At 38.4% G+C, this 22,286-nt stretch overlaps 1 protein-coding gene across 12 annotated transcripts in view; it reads right to left on the bottom strand.

Annotated features, from left to right (window-relative positions):
- TLE4 (TLE family member 4, transcriptional corepressor) overlaps positions 1-22,286 on the bottom strand; it is a 147,284-nt gene that overhangs the window by 90,461 nt on the left and 34,537 nt on the right. For 5 of the 12 annotated variants that reach the window (XR_006737904.1, XM_045563466.1, XM_045563467.1 and 2 more), the window contains exons 5-6: positions 19,890-19,952; positions 5,084-5,158 (exon numbers count right to left, since the gene is read on the bottom strand). Coding sequence is in view for 11 of the 12 variants with exons in the window: in XM_045563466.1 (XP_045419422.1) it covers positions 5,084-5,158; positions 19,890-19,952 (138 nt within the window). In the remaining variant the exon portion in view is untranslated. The remainder of the gene's footprint in view (positions 1-5,083; positions 5,159-19,889; positions 19,953-22,286) is intronic. The other 7 variants (XM_045563474.1, XM_045563475.1, XM_045563476.1 and 4 more) reach the window with 2 other exon arrangements.

The following is a 22,286-nucleotide window of genomic DNA, read 5'->3' as shown; positions in this document are numbered from 1 at the left end:
CTTGAGGCCTACTAAATAAAATCTTCTGTCTTAGTTCCCCCAGAAAAGTGGAGGGACAGGGCTTGGCTGCAGGTAATCTTGAAATGATCTCAGAACAGGAGTATGGGCCTAGGGAAAGTGAATCAGGGAAGGAGGGAAACTCAAACAAGGATGTATTCCCATCTACATACCTTATGTCAGATACATTCCTACAGCGGGCAGCTGAAGCTCCATCCTGCTGGGACCCTCTATGGAGTAGTGTAGAAAGCACTCCAAAACCATCCACCCACGAGACAAGCAGGGAGCAGTCCACTGATTCTGTTTCTTTGTGGGGTCAGGGTTACCCAAGGACACTGTAGTCCCCTCACTCTTCCAGGCTGTGCATACTTAAGTGAAAGGAGGGCTCCCGCAAAGGCCTTCCACAAAGCATGAGGGGAAGGAGGAGGGGAAGCAAGCACTTCACTGCAGTGTGGCTGAGGGAAAGTGCTGTCAAGCCACGGGACACATGCTGTAGTGGCAAGTGCTAGAGAGAAAGGGACTGAGGGGTACAAGGTGGGCCCAACAAAGACAACACTGCTTCAAGCACTGAGGGGACAGCTATGCCCAAAAAAAGATAATAGCAGAACTTCCACAAAATTCACCATATTTTTGGAAAGTCCTTTATTAGAGATGAAAATATGGCTCTTGGATATTTAATATAATTTTGCTTTTGTTAAAAAGTTAAGTATTTATTTCCAGTTTTGTGTTACTGGAAGCCATACGTCCACAGTAGTGCACATCGTATACTTGGTAAGGGAGGGGAAAGCACACATGCTTGTTTTTATATATATCAACATATTTATATCCTTTAGGTTTTGCCTAGTGGCTAATAATGAAGACAAAGGAAATTACCCAAATGGCTCATCCAAATGCCTTTGAAACTTAAAATTGCAGTTTTAAAATTTACAATGGAAAAGGAAGGACATACATTTTACAACAGTCACACTGCAAGACCCTCTGCCAGAATGTCAATCTGGAATATATATATATAATTTAAGGTTCAAGCACATGACAAGGACAACAAACAAAACGTTAACAGAGGGGGAAAAACCCTGAAGGTATTGTCTTTTTTTTTTTTTTAAACTAACTCAAACACATAGAATGGTAAAGGCAAAGTCATTTAAATCATTTTCTTAGTAATACAAGTAATATTTAAATAGATTTAATAGTGCTGCTCCAAACCAATGAATTATGGGTTTAAAACCTATTAAAATGTAATGTTTTTTTCCTGAGCTGAGAGGAAAGAGATTTAAATCCACTGAATTTTAATATTTCAGCTTGAGCTGCAGGAGGTAGAGAAAGTCCAAATGAACTATTCCATCAGCACCATTCAAGCATGAACATTTTAATCAGTTTTACTTCCTTGGAGTTCTCTAACACAGTTTACGCTGTCATTCTGAAAGCACTTAACACAGAGAGTGTGAAAAACCACCAAGGCTTGTTATTGCCTTCACAATTGATGGCAAATAATTTTGCAGACTTCCTATCATTAAAATGTCACTGCTAAAAATTGAAGTTCAGCATTTCTTGTGCTAAACTGCATTTTTCGACAACACCATGGTATACCTGTTTCTTAAGGGGTTTTTTGGGGGGGTGCTTTTTAAAAAAAAAAAATGCATACATTTCTATCATCTTTCCTCCTCAAAGAGTCAGCTTTAGAAAGTAGGTTGGGGGGTTTCCAAAGGAACCATATTTTCTATTTTTACAAGCCAAACATTTTCTTTTCCAATATTCACACTGACAAAACTTTTTTTCTTAATGGTAGTTTCTTTGGTGAAATTCTTAAGAGGTTCCAAGTTTGCCTCCTTTATTAAGCATAACCACATTCACACAGCATGCACTGATTATATAGTGTAATGGATTTAAAAAGCATTTTAAGATAGTCAGATGACTCAATTTAATAATACAGGAAATGAAAACATCATTTCTAATTAGATCATATTACTGATTTAAAACTACAATTTGTGTGTTGTTCCAACAGTGTGATCTTGCAGAGATTCTAATTTAAAAACACAGTGGCTAGTAGAACACATGACAAAATCAAACTAGATACATAACATTCCCCCAGCCCATTTGGGGGAATTGGGGAAAACATCAAGGAAATGTGAAACACCACCAATTCAAAACAAAACACAAAATATTAACTATAGAAAACAACACATGAATCTTCCTGGTTTTCTTCCTTATAAATAAAAGATAAATGATATTTAACTTATTTCAATCTATCAACAGTTTTAAACTGAACATGACCTGTGAAAGAAATCATTATAACTGTGTTTCATTCCATTAAACACAACTAGCTTATTGTCAGGAGAACAGCCGCCTCTCCAGGTTTCGGGCTCACTTCAGCATTTTGCATTTAAACTGCATGGATCACTGGTTTGGCTCATTTACCAATGAAGGTAGAATAATATTGCAGAGTTAAAAAGGTGCTTCATCAGATTTCATTAAATCTGGGAACACTGCTCTTGTCTGGATGGTGCGCATACATATAAAACAGATACATTATGTAGTGATAAATAAATGAAGGTCTGTAGGGGCTTAGATGGGTTTTTGGCTCTCAGAGGAAAACTGTTATTCCCTCAGTGCAGAAAATCACTGCCAACTACATTCTAAAAATCAAGTAAAAAAATCTTAAACTAACCCCTCATCATTTTTGGTAGCAGTTCAAAATACCACCACCTCCCAACACAGCCATGTCCAAGCGGGACACAGAATAGATGGTACATTTAAAACGCCACAATGTTACAACTCCAAAAACTGAACACAAGGCACTACTTGGATGGAAAAAGACAAAGAGAAGCTCAGGAGCAAACACTCAAGGGAGTTGTAATTGGGCTCTTTCCTTCTCACTTGGTTTGTGGTTCTCTAAAAGTTTTGGGTTGGTTTTCCTATTTCTGCAATTCCTATTCTTCAGAATAGTCAGAGTATGTGACTCTGACTCCATTTTCTGCTCAGATACAGTTTGGATCTCCCACCAGATCCACCAACTACAGCACATGCTGCTTTGACAGCAGCAGCTCTATTAAGTTAGTTCTTCAAATAAGTTTTTAGGCCACAAAATTAAATAAGCTTTATTTTAATAATTAAATCCATACATACATAATATGTCTCTCAGTAACTCAGCTCAGTCTAATAAATCATCGTTTTCCTGAGAAAAAGCAATCTGCCATCCCATTCAAAACAAATTATATGGAAATGAAATAGATATAAAACAGTATTAAAAATATTCTTGATGTGATGACAGGAAGGGAACTTGTTCTGATTTTAGATCTTCCCTCATATTTTTCAGACTATATCCAACACAAAACAATATGTTTTTTATTTAAGCTTAATTTTGCCACTGTACAGAGAGTCACTAAAAGACTCCGAAAAGAAAAGAAAAAAAAAAAACCATTCTGTTTTCCTAGGAAAGGCTGCCAATTAGACATAAGGTAGGATGGCTATCTGCATTTTAGCTGTTCATACAAAACACAAACTAAGCTAGAAATGACCCATCAAGCACTCCTATTAGACATCACTCTGCACATTCTCTCCGTAAACATCAGACAGAATAGTGGGTGACAAATGTACCATGGGAGGTTTGGTAACAAAAATATACATACAGTCCCGATGTGAATACAACACATGCACATGCTGTACATGTGCATACTTCAAGCAAGCACTGCTGGTGTACACGTATATACTTAACTTTAAATTAAAGCTTTCTCAACTTTTAAAAACTTAATATACTACTATTTTCTGGAGTTTTAGGAAATAAAAACTAACTGTCAAATGTATCCATCTCTAGTATCACCCATATCCCGGCTCAGAACAAAAAATATACAACAGATGTTACTCATGATTCTGCATGGCGTGTTCTGATTCAGCTTCTTTTTTCAAAGGGGCACTTTGGAGGAAATAAAGGTTAGTCTTTTCCATTTGTTACATCTGCTAATTTACTGCCAGTTTTTTTCTTGTGGTCAGAGGGACACAAAATAGAGCTCCAAACAGCCTGTTAAAAAACAAGCTACAATCAGACTATAGCGCCCTCACTATCGGCAGTGATCTCAGAGTTCTGATTTCCTTGTTAAAAGACAGAGGCATAATTGAAGCAATATCTTCACTTCAGATTGATTATCAGGCAACCCTTATCCGCATCTTCACTCAGCAATTTGAATTTTAATGAAAGTAAATGAAATAATCAGCATTTCAAAGTGTGTTTGACACACTGAGAGAAAAAAGGGAAAAGACTTTTGTGTATAACTTATACACAAAAGTATTTGGGAGGGGGCAGAAAGAGGAATGTACAGTTGTAGTGTCTTCACTAGAATAACCTAAGGAACTGCTTAAATTATCTGCATAAAGAGGTGAATACTGTGTTCTTCACAACTAAAATTTCTTGCCTTTATTATTTCTGTTTTAGTGTGCTATTTTATTACATGTTACCTTTAACTGAGAGGACAAATGTGTAAGTGGAGTTGGAGCGACTGCCCAAACCCATGAATTCCAACAGGATGTCTCTACAACATCAATGCCACTACTGCCAGGAAGGATTTTCTAACTGGGCCACTGGTTTTTCAAGGAAGTACAGTTCATCTATTATTTCTACTTCAAATGGACACTAACCCATAAGAACCATTCATCACAGGGGAGGAAGAGTTAGTAGCAGGGGAGATGTGAAAATACACATTTCACTAAAAATGGTAGATACTCTATATAATCATTTCAGGAAAGATAAAAAAAAAATCAGGTCATTTTAACATCAGGGCAATCTGTTACCTTTTTTTCTGGCCTAGGTTAGCAACAGAAGCTGACTGCAAAGGAAAGAAATATTATGAAAAAGAGCTATTCAGCCTCCTTAGGGGAGAGTTTTCAAGAACACATCAACTTAAATTGGTGAGAGTGTGATCCAAAGTTTCTGAGGCAGCCATCAAATTTCACAGAATTGAAGGCAAAGTGCTTAATTTCACTTTTTGGGCATCTAATGCTTTTTGTCCCTTTGGTGGAACAAAATTTAAAAAGAGAGAGCGAGAGAGCTGATGACAAACACTAAGATCAGAGCTAAAATGGAAAGGCCACGTACCCCAATGATGGCGTTCAGCTCTGCCATGGTCACCTGCTTGGCCCGTTCCACAGCCTGCACCACTTGTTGCTGGTGCTATAAATGAAGATCAGAAACAGAATACAATTATTTGTTTTCTACTCAGTCAAGAACAGCTTTTCCTAACATGTCCTCTAACTTTAGTTACATGCAAAACAGTATGAGTGGGTCTCCAGATTTCCAAATACAAGTCCCAGGCAGGGGTGGGGAACCCACGGTCTTAAGGCCACATGTGGCCTTCTAGGTCCTTCAGTGCGGCCTTTCGACTGAATCCAAATTTTCCAGGAGAAACCCTTTTATTAAAAGGGGTGTGCAGAAAGATGAAGCTTTTCTTTGCCTCCTTTGGTGCTTAGAAAAGAACACTCTTGCAATCAGAAGGCCACAGGTTCCCCACCCCTGTGCAGGTGGTCATTTGGGTCCACAACACTGAGGAGTAACTGGGCATCCAACTGCAGGCACCAACACCCCATGAAGGATGTTTCCCTACAAAAGCTTAAATTTCATTTTTAAGTCATGGTGCACTTTAACCAAACATCTTCCACTAATACTAACAAAGAAAACACAACCCATCCCACCTGCTTTCTTTGTGTCTGCCCCCTTTTCTCTTTGCCATCTACATAGAAGTTTTTTGAAATTATTTCCTAGAAGTACTTATTTTTAAATTTTCTCCTGATATTTGTGAGAGCAGACCCTGGAAGGACAGAAAGAACTCTTACGTTTGTTCTGAAAATGTGCAAAGTGTTCATGTTTTAATTCCTGTCATGAAGGGCCACATAATTTAAGAGATCAAAAATGTACAACTCAAGGTTAAGGACTTCAGGTACTTCTTTTAAATGCAACAGACAACCTAAAACCTATGAGTTATTTTTCTTTAGAAAAACTAGGATGAATAGTACAAGAAAATCCCCCCATCCACCATGATTCAGTTCTAAGAAGAATGAGCAAGAACTGACATTAGTAATTTTTGTAATATTAGAAAAATTAAGTAGCACAAAGTCTCCGCAAGGGAGCACTCATTTATATCTGGACATACACAAGTGCATATACAAGTACCCCCAAAAATGTAAATATTATTCCCAACTAAATACACTTGAACACTCTAGCATCTATAGACTCAAATTTGGTTTAAAACAGGTCTCTCTGGGCTTCTTTCAACTAGGTTTAGTGAATGAAGAACCAAAGTGACGGTGCTGTGACAAAAGCACTCCCGCGTGGCTGGAAGAGTCTTATTTAGCTGATCTCAGCAGAAAAATTTAGCTAACTTTCTTCATTATTTAAAGTGAATATGAAGCTCAATTATCATACTGCTTAATACATACAATGAGCTACCAGTTAACTGTGGAACTCCCCTTGAACCACCCAGTCCCCATTCCAAAACCGTCAAATACACAGTTACTGAGATTAATCAGGGTGACTGCTATTTCCACCTCTGAGCACTGTAGGGAGAGTGAGGAGATGATGTGGGAAATGAATTGCTTTAAATTAGCTATCTACAGTGTGGTATTTTCACACATGGTTTCCTAATGGTAATGTGTATTTTGTGCCTATGATTAACAGAAAAAAAAGGTCACATAATAGATCACTGCATTTGAAGCTTTTAGTAGACTTTGAGCATTAAACTATATACTTTTAATTTATTTTTTTCAAAACAGGGGCTTAAGAAACAATCCCAAAGTCTGTTTCTAGATCTCTCCATCCATTCTTACTCCTTACTAAAATATTTTTTAAAGTGAAATAATTCATTTCTCTCTTTCTCTGAACAAAGTAAAAATCCTAAGAGATTGTGAAACACGAGAAGCAACAGAAAGGCATAGTCAATAAAATAGCCAGTAATAGTAACTTTAAACTCCCCTAAAGCTAGCCTGACCATGTAAAGTGTTTACTGAGCATTTACCATGTGACAAACACAGAGCTCGTGTTTAGATTCAAGAACAATCTGATTCTCAGAATAGTAAAACGGCAGTACTTGGAAAACAGAAAAAGAGAACATGTAGAACTCTGGGATTTATTTTATACTCAAAGTGAGATTATGGACAGAAATTTTTATGGGACTTTCCACCTTTTACTTTCCAATACTCAACAATGGCTGCTCAAAACTTCCAAAAAACTGAAACAAAGGACCACATGTACTCACATCCAACATGCATATCATTCATTCACTCATGCAGTCATTCAACAAAAGTTTCTAAGCTCTTACTCTGCTCTTTCTCCATACTACTGAAATAGTTCCATGTTACTGAAATATTATCTACTTTATATTAAGTATTCAAAGAGCAGTTCCATGAGACAGAGATATAGAAAATACATCTACTTAAGGCCTTTCTACCATGAAGATTGTTCAACACTCATTTCACAAAATATATTCCAATTGCTAAAATAAGCAAAGATACCTTAGGTGGTGGGGATATCCTTCTGACTTGGCATTAAAATTAGTGCTTTTTTTTTTTTTTTTTTTTTGAGAAAACTAGAAACACACACCAGTGAGCCATAACTCTGACATCAGATGCTCCTGAAGAAACTGTTGCTAAAAAGATAAAATGACAATGGAAGTCATGATTCAGTTTCTCCTTTTTGATGGTAATGGCCATGGGCTAAAACAGCATCTGAACTTTACCTCAAGTTCAGAATTCTACTTCCCTATTTCTGCTTACAACCCATGAATCATTTGCTGTTTCAGGACCTTTTGAACAGAAGCTCCGTAAGGCAAACAACACCTCCTCCCCTGTGTGCTCTGAAAGCAACAGAAACGCCCTAATATTGTTCACTCAGTCACATAGTAACATTGACACCACAGAGCAGGCAAGGTGTGAAAATTAAAACTCAAACAGGAAGAAGGGGCAAAAGATCACAAAAAAGAAAAATGAACACTCGAGGAAGCCCCAAGTACTCTCATAAACTGATCCAGGAGGCAGAAGGCATTTTTTTTCCATTTTCAGATTTTCACAAATAAGCTCTCTGACTCAGAAAATACAGCAAGTTTTTTACATCTTGTTAGAACTATGAGAGCTTTCCCATTATGTGTGTCTTCTCTCCCCTTCCCTGTGTGTCCTCTCTTCCCACTCTACCTACATCGCATTTCCTCTCCCACTTCCTGCTTACTCCTCTGCCACTGTACCCAGAGTGGTGGCCGCCACCCAGGCCCAGCCCAGCTGCAGAAGGCAGTAGTGCCGGCACCTATCTGACTGCTCAGGCTGCTAACTCAGATCTAGCACCCTGTTCGAATATTCCACCAGCACCACCAAACAAAATGCCACTAAGGACATATTAATAAGCCAAGAGAAGGAGTGAGAGAGGGGGTCTCTAACTGGAAGTTGGAAGAAACAAAAAAAATACCCCATTAAAACATAAAAACAAATTTAAAAAAAAACTAGATTATGGTGATGGTTGCACAACTCTATAAATTTACTGAAAATTATTGGACTCTACTCTTAAAATGAGTGAATTTTATGGTGTGTAAATTATATCTCAATAAAAATGACTTTTAAAAAATACTGTGATTTAAGAAATGCAAGCATGGTTGGGGAAAAAAGCCACTAAAATGAAATTCTATACGTTAAATCACCTGCCTACTTACTTTCATCATCATCAATTTTTGGCATTTGTTCAGGAAAAGTATTCAAAATATTTTTTTCTACAAGAAAGAGATCAAAACAATATAAGCTCATGGTAAGTCAAACAAAGCCTGCTGAGAAATAGACCTTAGTAAATCACTAATAAGTACAATAAGTGTTTAATGTATGTTTCTCGGAAGGGATTATGATGACAATATCGGCCATGCCAATACGTTAGGGCATGGCAATACATATGGTACTTCTAATATAAAATAGTAATTAAAAAACTATATTACAACGTAGAATTAAAAAAAAAAGACTCCCCCTATTGATAAGGGTAGTGAAGTAGTAAGTAGCAAAGATAGAAATAAAAAATGAACTAGGATTCCAATACCGAACAACATGAATTAATGTCCCGAACACATGGAGATACAAAGACAAGATGGGATGACTCTGGCTTCTCACAGACATAAAGCACATCTTATAACACAGGAATATAGAACATGAAATACTAGGAGAGGTTTTAGGAGGAAATCATCAGCACACTTCCTGGAGCATCAGGGGAAGTCTTTTTAATTCATTCATTCAAATATTTATTAAGCACCTACTGTGCACCAAGCACTCTGGTAGATAGGCACTGAGGTTAGAGCAAGGAACAAGAAGGGACATAGTCCCTGATCTCATAGAGTTCAAGAAAAACAGTAAATTAATAATACTTAAAAGTCTCCTTAATTACAAACTGGAGAATAAGTTCCATAAGAAAATTACAGGATGTTTCGTGATCATTTATCAGAGAAATATCTGAATCTAATCTTGGGGGCAAGGGAAGATTCGCTAAGGAAATTGACCTGACAACTGAGATCTGAAGGATTTTTAGGAGTTCTGTGGATGAAAAATGAGGAGAAAAGAATTCCAGGCAGAGGAAAGAGATTGGATAAGGTCCGTGAAGGAGAAAGAGCTTGCCTCTATGGAGGGAGAAAAAAATGTCTATGTGGCTAAAAGAGGAGAGCAGGTAGGGTACATAGTAGGGACAGGCAGGATAGGATTTTGTAAGGTCTTTTTGAGTACAGTAAGACATACCAACAAAAAAACTATTTTTTTTTTCTTTTGAGACAGGGTCTTGGTCTGTTGGTGGGGCTAGAGTACAGTGGCATCATCATAGCTCACCGTAACTTCAAACTCCTGGGGCTCAAGTGATCCTTCTCCCTGAGGCTCCTGAATAGCTGGGACTATGCCAGGCTAATTTTTCTATTTTTTGTAGACATGGGGTCTCACTATGTTGCTCAGGCTGGTCTCAAACTCCCGGCCTCAAGCAGTCCTCCTGCCTTGGCCTCCCAAAGTGCTAGGATTACAGGCATAAGCCACCACACCTGGCCCAAAAAAACACTTTAAAGTAGAAGTACTATTTACAAAAAGAACAACAAAGGCAGAAACATGAAGACACATGAGTGAGTATGGCATGGGAATACTCTATAGAACCATGTATTAGTGGGAAATGAAATCTGGCAAGGCAGGAGGAGGCCAAACAGTGAAGGGCTTCGTATGACATGCAAATTTGGACTTTATCCTGGTAGGAAATGAGGCATTATTAAAAATTTTTAAGCAGCTGAGTATTATCAGTTCTGCATTTTAGTAAGATGGATCTGGGAACAGTAAGAAGTTGGATGGCTGCATGGTAAACCATCTTAAAGGGAGAACAGTTAGAGGGCTGCAATATTCTAGGGTGAAAGATACTTTAGCCTGAACTTGGACCAAATACCCACCTCACTAATAGGTACCATTAGCCATATGTACATAAAAAACCACTCAGAGAAATTCTGAACTGGAAAGGGCCTGTGCAGATCCAATGCCAGTAGGACCCAAGGCACTGTTAACAACCAACCAACAAACAAAAGACTCTTCCTATTTCCACATGCATACAGATTTCTAAATGCTGTCTGGGCTGAGGGATTGGGATGGTGGAACTGCAGTACCAACCACAGGCCAAAGGTCACTACTCTATCCAATGGCAAACACAAATCTCTCTTCTCACACTCTAACTCATCAGTCTGTTTGATCACCTCCTGTGAAAAAGGAAATCACTACCTCATTGTCAAACTTTTTCCATTTTGGGATAATAAGCCCTAATGCTAAGTTAAAATCTACCTCCCTGTAACTTCTTCCCACTGGACCCAGTTTTATCTCTGAATTTTCCTCCATAAACTAACACTTCAAGTATTTGAAAATGGCAGAAGCTGTGTTTCCAATTTTCCTCCCTTCCAGGTTAAGTACCCTCAGGTCATTCAATAATTTCTCTGTGTCACTGGCTCTAGGCCACTCATCCTTCTGGCTACTCTCCTGGTCATGCACAATGTGTCCAAAACACAATATCCCATGTCAAATTCAAGTAAAAGTGTCACTCCATTTCTGGTAAGTCAAGCTAAAATCCTACTAAGACTTTTTCAGCCACTCTATTAAAGTTTATTGGCACAAATCAACTTTAAATTTATCCCAAATCCCCTAAGTCAGCCTTTCCTAAACAATATTTCAAGAAATGTTAGTCCCACAAGAAATTAGACATTACTTAAAAAGCAAACACAAAAACAACAATATAAAAAAGCCATAGGGTTTAATTTGGCAAACACTCAGTAAATTGCAGGACTTCTTAGAGCTGCAAAGCTTAGAGAAGGTAAATATATATACGTGGCTTCCCAAACAATTTTAGCTGTAGAACATGGTACTAAAATTCTTAACAACACACTTTGGGAAATGCTGCCCAAGTCTTTCCTGCTGACCACTGGGCCTTGCTTTCTTCACTCGCACTTACATGGGGGCAGAGCATCATTCACTGGTATGTCCAACAAGGTCTATAATCTCAGTGCTGCTTAAGAGAACTTTTGGCAATGTTGGAAATGTTCTACATTTATGCTAATAACATGGCAGCCACTAGCCACTTATGGGTGGATACTGAGTACTTGAAATGTGGCTACAGTGACTGAAAAACTGAATTTTTAATTTTATCTTAGTTTTAATTTAAATCTACATAGCCACTACTATATTGGACAATGCAGCTCTATACAATCAAAGTACTTTAGAGCTTGGCTCCAGTAATGATCTAATCACTACCTAACCGTAAGTCCAAGAAATGAGTTAGTTCCTCAAATACACATTAATTTGTTGAGACACATGCAGATAAGGATTGATATTGCTGCCTTTGGATGGTGGCCCACATTCAAGCCTGCAGGGAAAAAAGTTCCACCTCCTGAGAATCATCTTTTATTTCCTGAGGTCAATGAGGCCATGAGGCTACCATACGGATCTCACCAAACAGCTAAGTGTCACCAAAACACATGATCACATAAAACAAGCCAATCAGTCAACCGAGGAACATGGAACAGTATTATACTCTCTGATGGCTCATTCCGTATCATGAGAAAAAAAATATATATATTTTAAATGAAAGGTTCCCCGTGTTCACACCTAATATGAAAATTAGAAAATTGGACCAAATCCTTTGAGGCCCCAATCCGTGTATGTTATTCACTTTAGGACATTCTTCCGATATACAAGTGCTTTCATAACACCTTACCAAGACTGAAGAAATGGCCCCAACTGGGAAGCAGACGTACCCTGTGCAGGTTGCTGGCACTTAATGAATGCTCTATGAAGATGGTCATAGGGGTGTCACTGCATGCTTATCAGGGGATCTTTGATTTCAGCCAACCTCTCCTACATCAAACCATGTTACCACAAGCCACTGATTCCTTAGAAAGTTAATAAACAATAAGATGAGTTAACCTGATGCCATTATTTGGTGATAATACTGCCACCAGTGCATATAACCAATGTATTTTGTTCATTTCCTTCCTAAGGCACAATATGAAAGTCACTGATCACATTTTTCAACTTCCATTTCATAATTATTGTATACATGCAAAGTGTGGTTCAGAGTAATTCAGTACTATATTAACCCAGGTGCCCAACTAAACAGCATCTGAGATACACCCACATCTCATCATAATGTAGAAGGGGATTATTTGCCATCAAATTACAAGGACCAAATTTATAGCATGTCAAAAACAGAAATTTATGTATCATTTGATATCACTAGCTATTCCAGCCTATTGGAATTACAATTCCAAAAAACTCATACTATCACTATTATGTAATTGTGTATTATTTTCTACCATTTAAATGCAATGTAGAGTGCCCCAAATACAACTTGGTACTACTCATTAGAAAAGCTAACAGGGCAATAAAAACCAAGTTTTAGGTTTAAATTTGCACCAGAAAGCCTTCAAGTCAGAAGGTTCCCTTTTCTCTAGGTAAACATAACAATAAAAATATAAGGCTTACATTTTTCATTTCTAATTTCCCTTTTACACTGTAAAAATTCTAAAGATCGGGGAGAACTATTGTTAAATCTTGTAAAAACGATGATTTGAATTATTTCATTTGTTAAACTAATATTTTCTTAAAACAACCAACCAATGCAAGGGGGAAAAAAAAGCTCTGTTCACTTTTAAGTCTGGACTCCCAAGTGTGATCCACAGGGTGAGGATGAGACTACAGGGCTCTCGCATCACTAAGCAGTTCTGCTTCCATTTTAAGTAACTCAAAGAACAAAAAGACCTAGACACAGAATTATGGGAGTAGAGGGGTAGGTACCTTCTTTTTGGCATTGAATGACTAGAAACAAATTAGAACAATCTGCTGACAAGGTTAAAAATGAATGCCATTTCTCCAAAGGTAAAAATGACCATGGGTTTAATAAATGGGAATTAGGAAGCCACTGGTCATTAAGGAAACATTTTCTGTGGTTCCTTACTCTCTCTCACTCTCTCTAGTAAGGTACACACAGTTTAGGTTACTTCAGGCTTTGGTTTGGAAATGGTCAGAGGTCCAAGCCATTAAAACGAATCTAGTTTGAAGCTGCAAAATAATCAACTTGAGCTGATTTCTCTGAGATATCTTAAAACTCCAAAAAACCAAGAGTGACATATCCAAGGTATCTTCCACGATTTCTTAGAGAGGGAGACTATCAAAATTTTGATCCCATTGTCTCCAGTTCAAGGACAATACATATTTATAAGAGTATGTCTTAGATATGTGAGGAAAGAAAAACCACTCACAATAAGAGATGTGCCTAAACAACTTTTCTAGCTTCACGCAGCACTTTCTTTCCAGGAAATCTATAAAATATGACAGGCCATACCTCACCCTTCAATTGAGAGGTGTCTTCAAGAATTCTCAATTTTTTTTAATATGAGCATAAACATGAATAGTTATGGGCCCTATGATAACTCTAAATACAGACAGCTCACGGAGCCAACAACCGTTCATGTGGGTTCCTTTCCATCCCCTGTGAATGTATGGATGATAAATAATTTCTGGTGGGTGACTCTTCTCCAAAATTTGGATGGTAAAGAAGAGATTTCTATAACAAGAACTATGCATTATTTCATATTTTATGTGATAAAATGCAAGTTGTGCTAGTTACATATAGTCGGAGCTAGAGTTTGCCATGTAAAGCTACACCAATGATAATAATAATGGCCATTATTTTTATCTTGTGCATGGCACTATGCCTAGAAGCAACTGCTAGTTGTCCCCCAATATCCCTTCTATCACATTAGTGTGAGTTTTAGGTAGACATAATGGTCACTCAGCTAAGACTACATTTCCACATCTCCCTTGTAGCTAGCTGTGGGCAGGTAAATAGGTGTTGGCCACAGCAAAGGGAGCAAAAATGTAAGCATTGTCCACATCATGCCCTCGAAAGGAAAGGAACTTGCCCTCTCCTTTCTCCTTCCTGCCAGCTGGGGCTAGGACAGGACAAGATGGTGCTAGTGATAATGAATATCAATATGAAAGGAACCTGAGTTCACAATATTCTGGAGTCACCAAATTAGCCAAAGATGCTTCTTTGCCAACTGTTATATGGAAAGGGAGCAAGCTTTTATCTTGATTAACCTACTGTTCCTTTGATCTCAGTTAAAGCAGCCAAATGTTCAGCTAGGTCCTTTACGTTATCACTAATCCTCACATTACAGCCCTACAGTACAAGTATTCCATTATATGGATAAGGAAACTGCAGCCCTAAAAAGCTAACTATTTTGCTCAACATTATAAAGAAAGCAAGTGGCTGAGCCAGGATTTGGTTCAGAGTCTGGCTGATATCCAGGCTCTTATCACACTTCTTGCCTAACATGGCTCTTCCAATGAATTCTGCTCCTTGTTGTTGGAGCAACAAATTTCTGAAAAATACAACTGTACCCTGGTGGAAGATTTTCAACTATTAATATTAATATAATGTAATAAAAATTTCACCTACTAACCTACAGCCTATTAAGGGTTTGAGATTCTCAAAGGTCTTAGGAACACCCTGTTGATTACCATAAAAGAGCAGTCCTCAATCTTTTTGCCCAGTAACCAATTCCATGGAAGACAAATTTTCCACAGACAGTGGGGAGGGGAGAGGGGGAGCTTATGTAGTGATGGAGAAATGGGGAGGGCCTGTAAATACAGATGAAACTTCGGTGGCTCCTGCCATTTTTCCACTGGAGGAGGGGGAACGCAGAGGTCAGGTGGTGATGCACAGCTCGGTTCCTAACAGGCCCCGTTGCCGGGTCCTAACATACTCTGCCTGTCTTAGAAATGACCCTTATAGGGAAATAGGAATACCAAAAACACAACTGCACAACTGTCTTCTAATAGGTCCTCAACTAAGTGCCCGATATTTAACACTTAATATAACAGGTTAAGACAAATACTTACTGGCTTATCAAAAGAATAAAATATTCCCTTACTTCTGAAAAATAAATTGTGTGGAGCTAGATGCCCACTGTTGGAAGCAGCCACTGACACTGTAAGGTCTAGCTAACTCCATAGGAAGACTCCAGCCACCCTATTCCAAAATATTACCTTTAACTCTTCCCAGTTTTTACTAAGTCATTCCTCTGCAAATGTCTTAGGACCCAAAATAACCTAAAATAGACTCCATTTCCCTGGAAGTATAATAGGAAATGAAGAGGGGAGGGAGAATAGCATTTACTTTGCCAAGTGCTTTACATTTTAATACATATAATACACATTATAAAGAGGAACACTAAGGCTTAGAGAGAGCAACTTTCCCAACACAAAACCAGTAAAGAGGCAGAGCAGATCCAATTCCAAGTTAGCAGAAATGCTGCCCCTTATTGCCAGGGTCTAACAGTGACACATAGTTTTCAATTCACATTAAAATCTCCTGTATGTAGGTATGTTCCTGGAATGGGAGGCTACGGAGGGCTGTCACTGGGACACCAGAAGCAAGACAGCATTTACTGGCAACCTTCAGTGTTACTGAGAACTCAAAAGGTCTAAAGGTCTACAAGCCATATCCAGAAACTGCCAAACGGGGTGGGGGTGGGGGGACGCTAAGATTTTTAGCTAGTTCAGAGCCCTGGGTTTAGTTTTGTTTTTTTTTTTTTTTGAGACAAGGTCTTGCTCTGCCCAGCTAGAGTACAATGGCGTCATCAAGCTCACTGCAACCTCCAACTCCTGGGCTGAAGTGATTCTCCTGCCTCAGCCTCCCTAGCAATTGGGACAACAGGTGTCCAACACCATGCCCAGCTAATTTCTCTATTTCTTACAGAAATGGGGTCTCATTCTTGCTCAGGCTGGTCTTGTACTCCTGGCCTCAAGCAATCCTCCCGCCTCAGGCTCCTAAAGTGCTGGGATTATAGGTGTGAGCCACCACACTCGGCCTGGGTTCAGTTTTAATTTATACTTTTTTCCTAAGAAGGACATTAGAGAAGATAACCAATTCACATTCTTCAAAAATGCAATGATTAAAAAGGGCAAGAAGGGCCGGTTCCAGGTCCACCCAAGAGGAAACGGAGAGCTCCATTTCCATCGCTGCAGATACTAGTCAACAGCAGGAGGTGCTTACTATGTGTTAAGCTGAATTCCATGCTATTATTAACCTCCTCATACAAATGAGGAAACTGAGGCTTAGAGAGGCAAATTACTGCTAAAGGTCACCCAGCTTAGCTCAGTTAGAGTGAGCCACATAATTTGTAACAGGGAGGCCAGGACTCAACCCAGATCCAACTGTCATCCTCCTGGCATCTCTTGTTTATGGAACTGCCAACTCGGAGTTGATTATTTATAGTTCTTCCCCTGCAAGTAAGACCTAAATCAGGAAAGGAAAGAGCTTCCCACTTACTACCTTGAGATCTGCCTTTTGAAGAAAAAATTTGAGGGCAGGAGAATATACATCAGTCTTGCCCATTCCTAAAAGCCAAAAAGTAAGTGGGAGAAAAGAACATGTCGGACATATGTAGACTCACAAGCTTTCTCTAAATTCTGATATTAAGGATTCTGTGAAATTCTAAGAACCATAAGAGATACTCACTTTTCGTGACAAGAGTTAGCAGTATCTTTGTCAAATGCCTAAGGACTCTGTATGTGAATGCAATAGCACATCATTAAAATATATATTGGCTATCATTTTTTTAAAACGTTTTAGTAAATCTAATAAGAAAATACTTTTTCTGGGATTTTTATATACAGATACACTTCAAGTACAATTATACAACTCATTTCTTAAAAAAGAAAAAACTTCTAGTTAAAACTAAATTTATTTAATTGTACTAAACCTACATATGTTTTTAAGTTTAGATAACATGGTAAACTAGACACAAGCAATATTCAACAGGTATATTAATCATAACATGGGGCCCACATTAAAAAGAGATTTCGTCTAAACGTATGTAAATTTACCTCTTGTTCCTGTCAAACTCTAAAAAGCCTGACTTCAGATGCTCACAATACCTCCAATCACTGTCCTGTGGCTTATGTACTAGTTTTCATGGAATGGTTTTCTCTTTTCTAAATACAATCATTTAATTTTTAAATAAAAGCATTTTAAAATAAATTCTAATGCTGCAGCTGCCGTTTTGGCAGTGAGACTATCACACAGAGAGCCGGTGCTAAAAGATCAGATTAAGAGCCTTCAGTCCTGGCACAGAGTGACGCTCACAGCCATGCAAGAGTGATTTTCCATGCCTCTGAAGAGACAGGAAATAGAATTCATCTTCCTCTAATAACCTGCTCCTCCCCTCCCTCCAGATTATGGTCCATCTGGCCTCAGGGCAGAAGCAAGGAGTCTGATGCTAACAGAATGCTCAGAGGAGGAAACAAGGTGGGCAATACTCAGATACAAAACATTAGAGAGGCCCTGATTTGAAGGGAACAAACATGTTTGCCACCCACACATTAAAAGATACACATACACTTTAGGAAACTAGAAGAAGAAATTAAATCCAAATAAAAGATATACACAGAATTAGCATTTAGAAAGGATTTCAACCAAGAAATGTCAAAGTGTTAGGGAAATAAATAGTTAAGTGGTGAAGAGTGTGACGCCTATGTCCCCATGGCTTTCCTCTACAGGGTAGATAGGACTTCCTTAGCCAATTAATCCCAGCCCAGTCTTGCCTACCACCGCTACCAGTACACATTCTGTTCCTACTAGGTCTGCTCACACAGACAACATAACTCATATGGGAAAATGATTTATTGGCAAATCAGCTCCACCCACGCCAAGATCTCCTTCCACTTCTGAACATAACCCACAGATCCCACAGAAATGCCATGGGAACAAAGCTGTCCACGTGATTACATACAGGGATCTGAGCCTGCAGGGACCCAAACTCTAACAACACCCCAGGGATAATTCAAACTTTTCCCTGCCACCTTAGGGTACGACATCCCAGCCTGCTTACAGCTCTATGGGTCACACATTCTTCCCATTCTCCATCTCTGTAAAGCAGAGCTGCTTACAGTAATAAATACACACTGGTCTGGATCAGACAAGGGGCTTCCTAAAATGCAAATACACCCCTTGACACTCTTATTTACCAAACCATCTAATCTAGTCACAAGCAAATCTTACATAAAAACAAGTAAATGGGGATATGACTGGTGGTGGTTTCCTGGTCACAACTAAAGAAGGAGAAAGACAATACATCCTTTGTTTTTTGTGATCCAGAAAAGCATGTGAATTCAGGATGTTAACCAGGTTTGTCAATATGAGTGCCCCTCCCCACCATATACCAATGAAGGGTACTCACGGTTACTCAAGTCCAACCTAACAGTTCAGACCAAATAAGACGTCATATACGGCAATCTGCGTATCTATAATACACATTCAAATGATGGCTGCATGCTAAATCAGCACATGACCTTTGGTAGGCAGGTAAATGAACTGCTCCTCTGAAAAGCTGTGACACAACACACTCACAGAATTGAAAGGGTGAGAAGAAAGCACCTCTGTGCCTTCTGAGCCCACAAAACAAAGCATTGTGGCTATAAGATATGCAGACATTCCATTCGCTTCTTCCTTCATATAGCTGATCTTACCTGAGCAAAGGAATGATTCAGTAATCTATATGCAAAAATTTCTTTTCCCAGTATTCTCACCTAAACTTTGTAACTACCAAAAGCAAGCAGGCAAACACAGGGGTGGGGGTGGGGGTGGGGGTGGTGTACCCGGCATGAGGATGCCACCAAATACTAGAAATGCATCTCCTCATTCGAATTTGTGTGCATTTACTGACAGCGTACACTTCCCCTGGTGGTGAGCAAGAGAAAACTAGTGAGCTACACACCAGGCCTTGGCAATGTGCAAAAGCCCCTGTCACCAAAGCCTAATTCTGACAAAACTGACAGTCAGAGAAATGAATCCACTGAGTCCAATCTTTTCCCAAATGTACAGACAATATAAAGACTTAATCAAGTAATAATAAGTAACTTTCTAAAAGTGGCTAGCCAAAAGTTACATTAGTTTATTCACTGTAAAGTCATGCTACTTGACATGTCTTCTGCCAACTCTTAATGTCCAGTGACAAAAATATAGAACAAGCTCTCGTTTTCCCCGCAATTTTTCAATCTACCCTATTAGGTGCCATCATGGCAAACAGGCATAATTTTGAGCAACACTACATCGTACAAGGACAGCAAAATGTTCTAACAATTGAATTTTGCTTCTCCCATTAGAAAATATTTCATTATATTTATATAAACACATTTCAATTATATTTCACTGAATTGTAATAAAGTGTCAAAGTTGGAATGAGAACACTGTTTCTTAGAAATGTAAAATACAAACACCAAGAGACTGACAAGGCCATGGAGTCAGCTCCACAATCCCTTTTCTGTAAAACTACTAAAATGGTAACTTCTAGTCCAGTACCTGAAATCAACTACCTTACCTCTTGGGACAGGAAAGGAATGACTTGTGCACAGATAGCATTCAGCCTCTTGACAATCTCTGCCTGCAATGAAAAAAAAAAAAAAAAAAAAAAAGGAAAGGAAAAAGCAATAAAGAGAACAGTCAGCTGATTATGGATTCCCAAAATATTAACAGGATGATATTAAAATATACTTTAGAATCTGCCTAGTGTATTTTGTAAGGAAGAAGGAAACTATCTTAGCAGCAAGCCCATTAAAAGGAGGCAGTGAAAACAGTGCCACATTTAACAGCACAATTTATTAACCAGCATTCATCTTCAAAAGTTAACCTTCAAGCACCAGGGCAATATAAAAAAATTTAATTTTCATGACTGGAAATCAGTTTTCAAAAGCTTTCACCATGACCCTTGTCCATTCTTATGTTGTTTTTCATAAAACCCTAAATCTAAGTCTTTAAGAGTTTATAAGATACATTCTTCCCTACCACCCAACTCTTTCAATTAATAACTTAAGATTTTTACATTTGTGGCCTTTGCTTGAAAAACGTTGGTACTGGGATTTTACACTCAAGTTCCCAACATCCTGAAATAACAGAACCTAACCAATCCAAATAATTTGGCTAATTCAGATTCTTAGATAAAATTGTTGGCAAATGGAAGGTTTTCTTCAACTGTAAAAGTTTACAAATGTGTCTCACCAGGGTTTTCAGTGTGTAGAAGTTGAGACATACTAAAATCTTACTATACTTAGCAGAAAGCAATCTGTTTGTATCTGGAGACTATCCTTCGGGACATTACCTTTCTAGTGAAGATCTGCAAAAGTCACAACAACATCAGATAACAATCTATTCTCTAATAATTTTTGGAAGCACACAAATTTTATACCAGTAGGATGCTACAGTAAGTTTAAAAAAAAAAAGGAAAAAATAAAAACCACCAATACATGTTTTCTTTAAAAAGCTACCCAGAGCTTTACCAATATTCATCTTAATTTTTATTTTTAGATGGTGCCTTGTATACTTTGTGATATGTAAACATTCAGTTTTTTATACACATACATCCGAAATAGCTCATATTTTAATGATTGGGTGGGGGAAAGGAGAGTTGAGAGTGCTGAAAGGCAGAAAACACAAAGCAATTACGATTCTTGAGACAATCTTAAAATATATTCCATCCTGGGTCAGTTCCTCATTTTATGAAAGGACAAAAATGCTCTTTTTCTTGCTAAGTCATTACCAGAATGACAGCGACACTCTACTTGTGCAATCTAGGCTTCCTTCTTTCATCAGCAACCCTCTTGACTTTGTAGCTATGCAATCTTTTAAATGTCAGCACCTTAAAAACTTTGCCAGCCAACAGAAAACACAAATTCACCATGAAGTTTCAAACCTAAGCTTTTCATTCCAGCCTGCATTCCTAACAGGATGGACAAAAACCCTGCACCAATAAGCAGCAGTGAATAAGGACCCAACTGTGCTGACCTGATTTAATTTACTGCACTGGCCCCACGGAGCATTTAGCCATCCTTTAAGAATGCTTAAACCACCATGAAAAGCTGCAATGGGAATCACCAAACCACTCTCCACCTGGACGAACACACCACAATGGTTATGGGGTGAAATTCCAGGGTGAGCTAGGAAAATAGAGTAGCATTCACCAGGCTGCAAGTACTGCGTCTCAAAGGCATTTGGTTGTTAAGCTTTTTGCAGGGAGAGGTGGAGGGGGAGAGAATAAAAGATAATGAGACACTTCGGGGCAGACCAAACTGATGATTCTAATGCTTAGAACCATCTGCCAAGCATATTTTCCTCATTATGTTGTTTACATAAATAAAATAGTCCCTTGCTAGGAGGGTTGAAAAATGTGTGGGCACATAAGAAAACTGAGTTCTTTAGTTTGCCTACATAATCTAGGCAATAAAAACTACTCTAAGGAAACTTATTCATCTGGCAAAATAAAGACCAAAATTTTAGACCTCAGCTATTCTAAGTCTGAGCAATTATTTTAAAAAGAATTCTGCATTTTCTTAAAAATAAATGTAAAAAAGAGAAAAGCCTTTTTACTGACTCATGTATGTTAACACACAAAACAGAAAAAGGAGGGTAGGAATTTTCAAACTTTTTCTTTAAAGGTCTCCTTTTGTTTAAAAGACTTCTTAATTTCTTTAAGTTGTCATGCCAATGGATTTTCATGGTCAGGCTAATTGGCAGCAGGGGAGGTGGGACATGTGTGTGATTTCATAAAATTAAGCAGGTCATTCCTCACTTTGAAAGCTAAAGTTGCCTCGGAAACACTGCTGCTTCCATGGTCATCTAATTTTGCCTCTTTTGTCCCATAGGACCCAGCTTTAGGGAGGCATCATTTATTTACAGGCCTTTTCCCCTAGGCTCCAGCCATCAGCCAATAACACTGTGGACA

The sequence above is a fragment of the Lemur catta genome, chromosome 10, assembly GCF_020740605.2.
Source record: "Lemur catta isolate mLemCat1 chromosome 10, mLemCat1.pri, whole genome shotgun sequence".
NCBI lineage: Eukaryota > Metazoa > Chordata > Mammalia > Primates > Lemuridae > Lemur > Lemur catta.
Note: the sequence above shows the minus strand (reverse complement) of the source record. Positions and strands in the feature narration are given on the sequence as shown.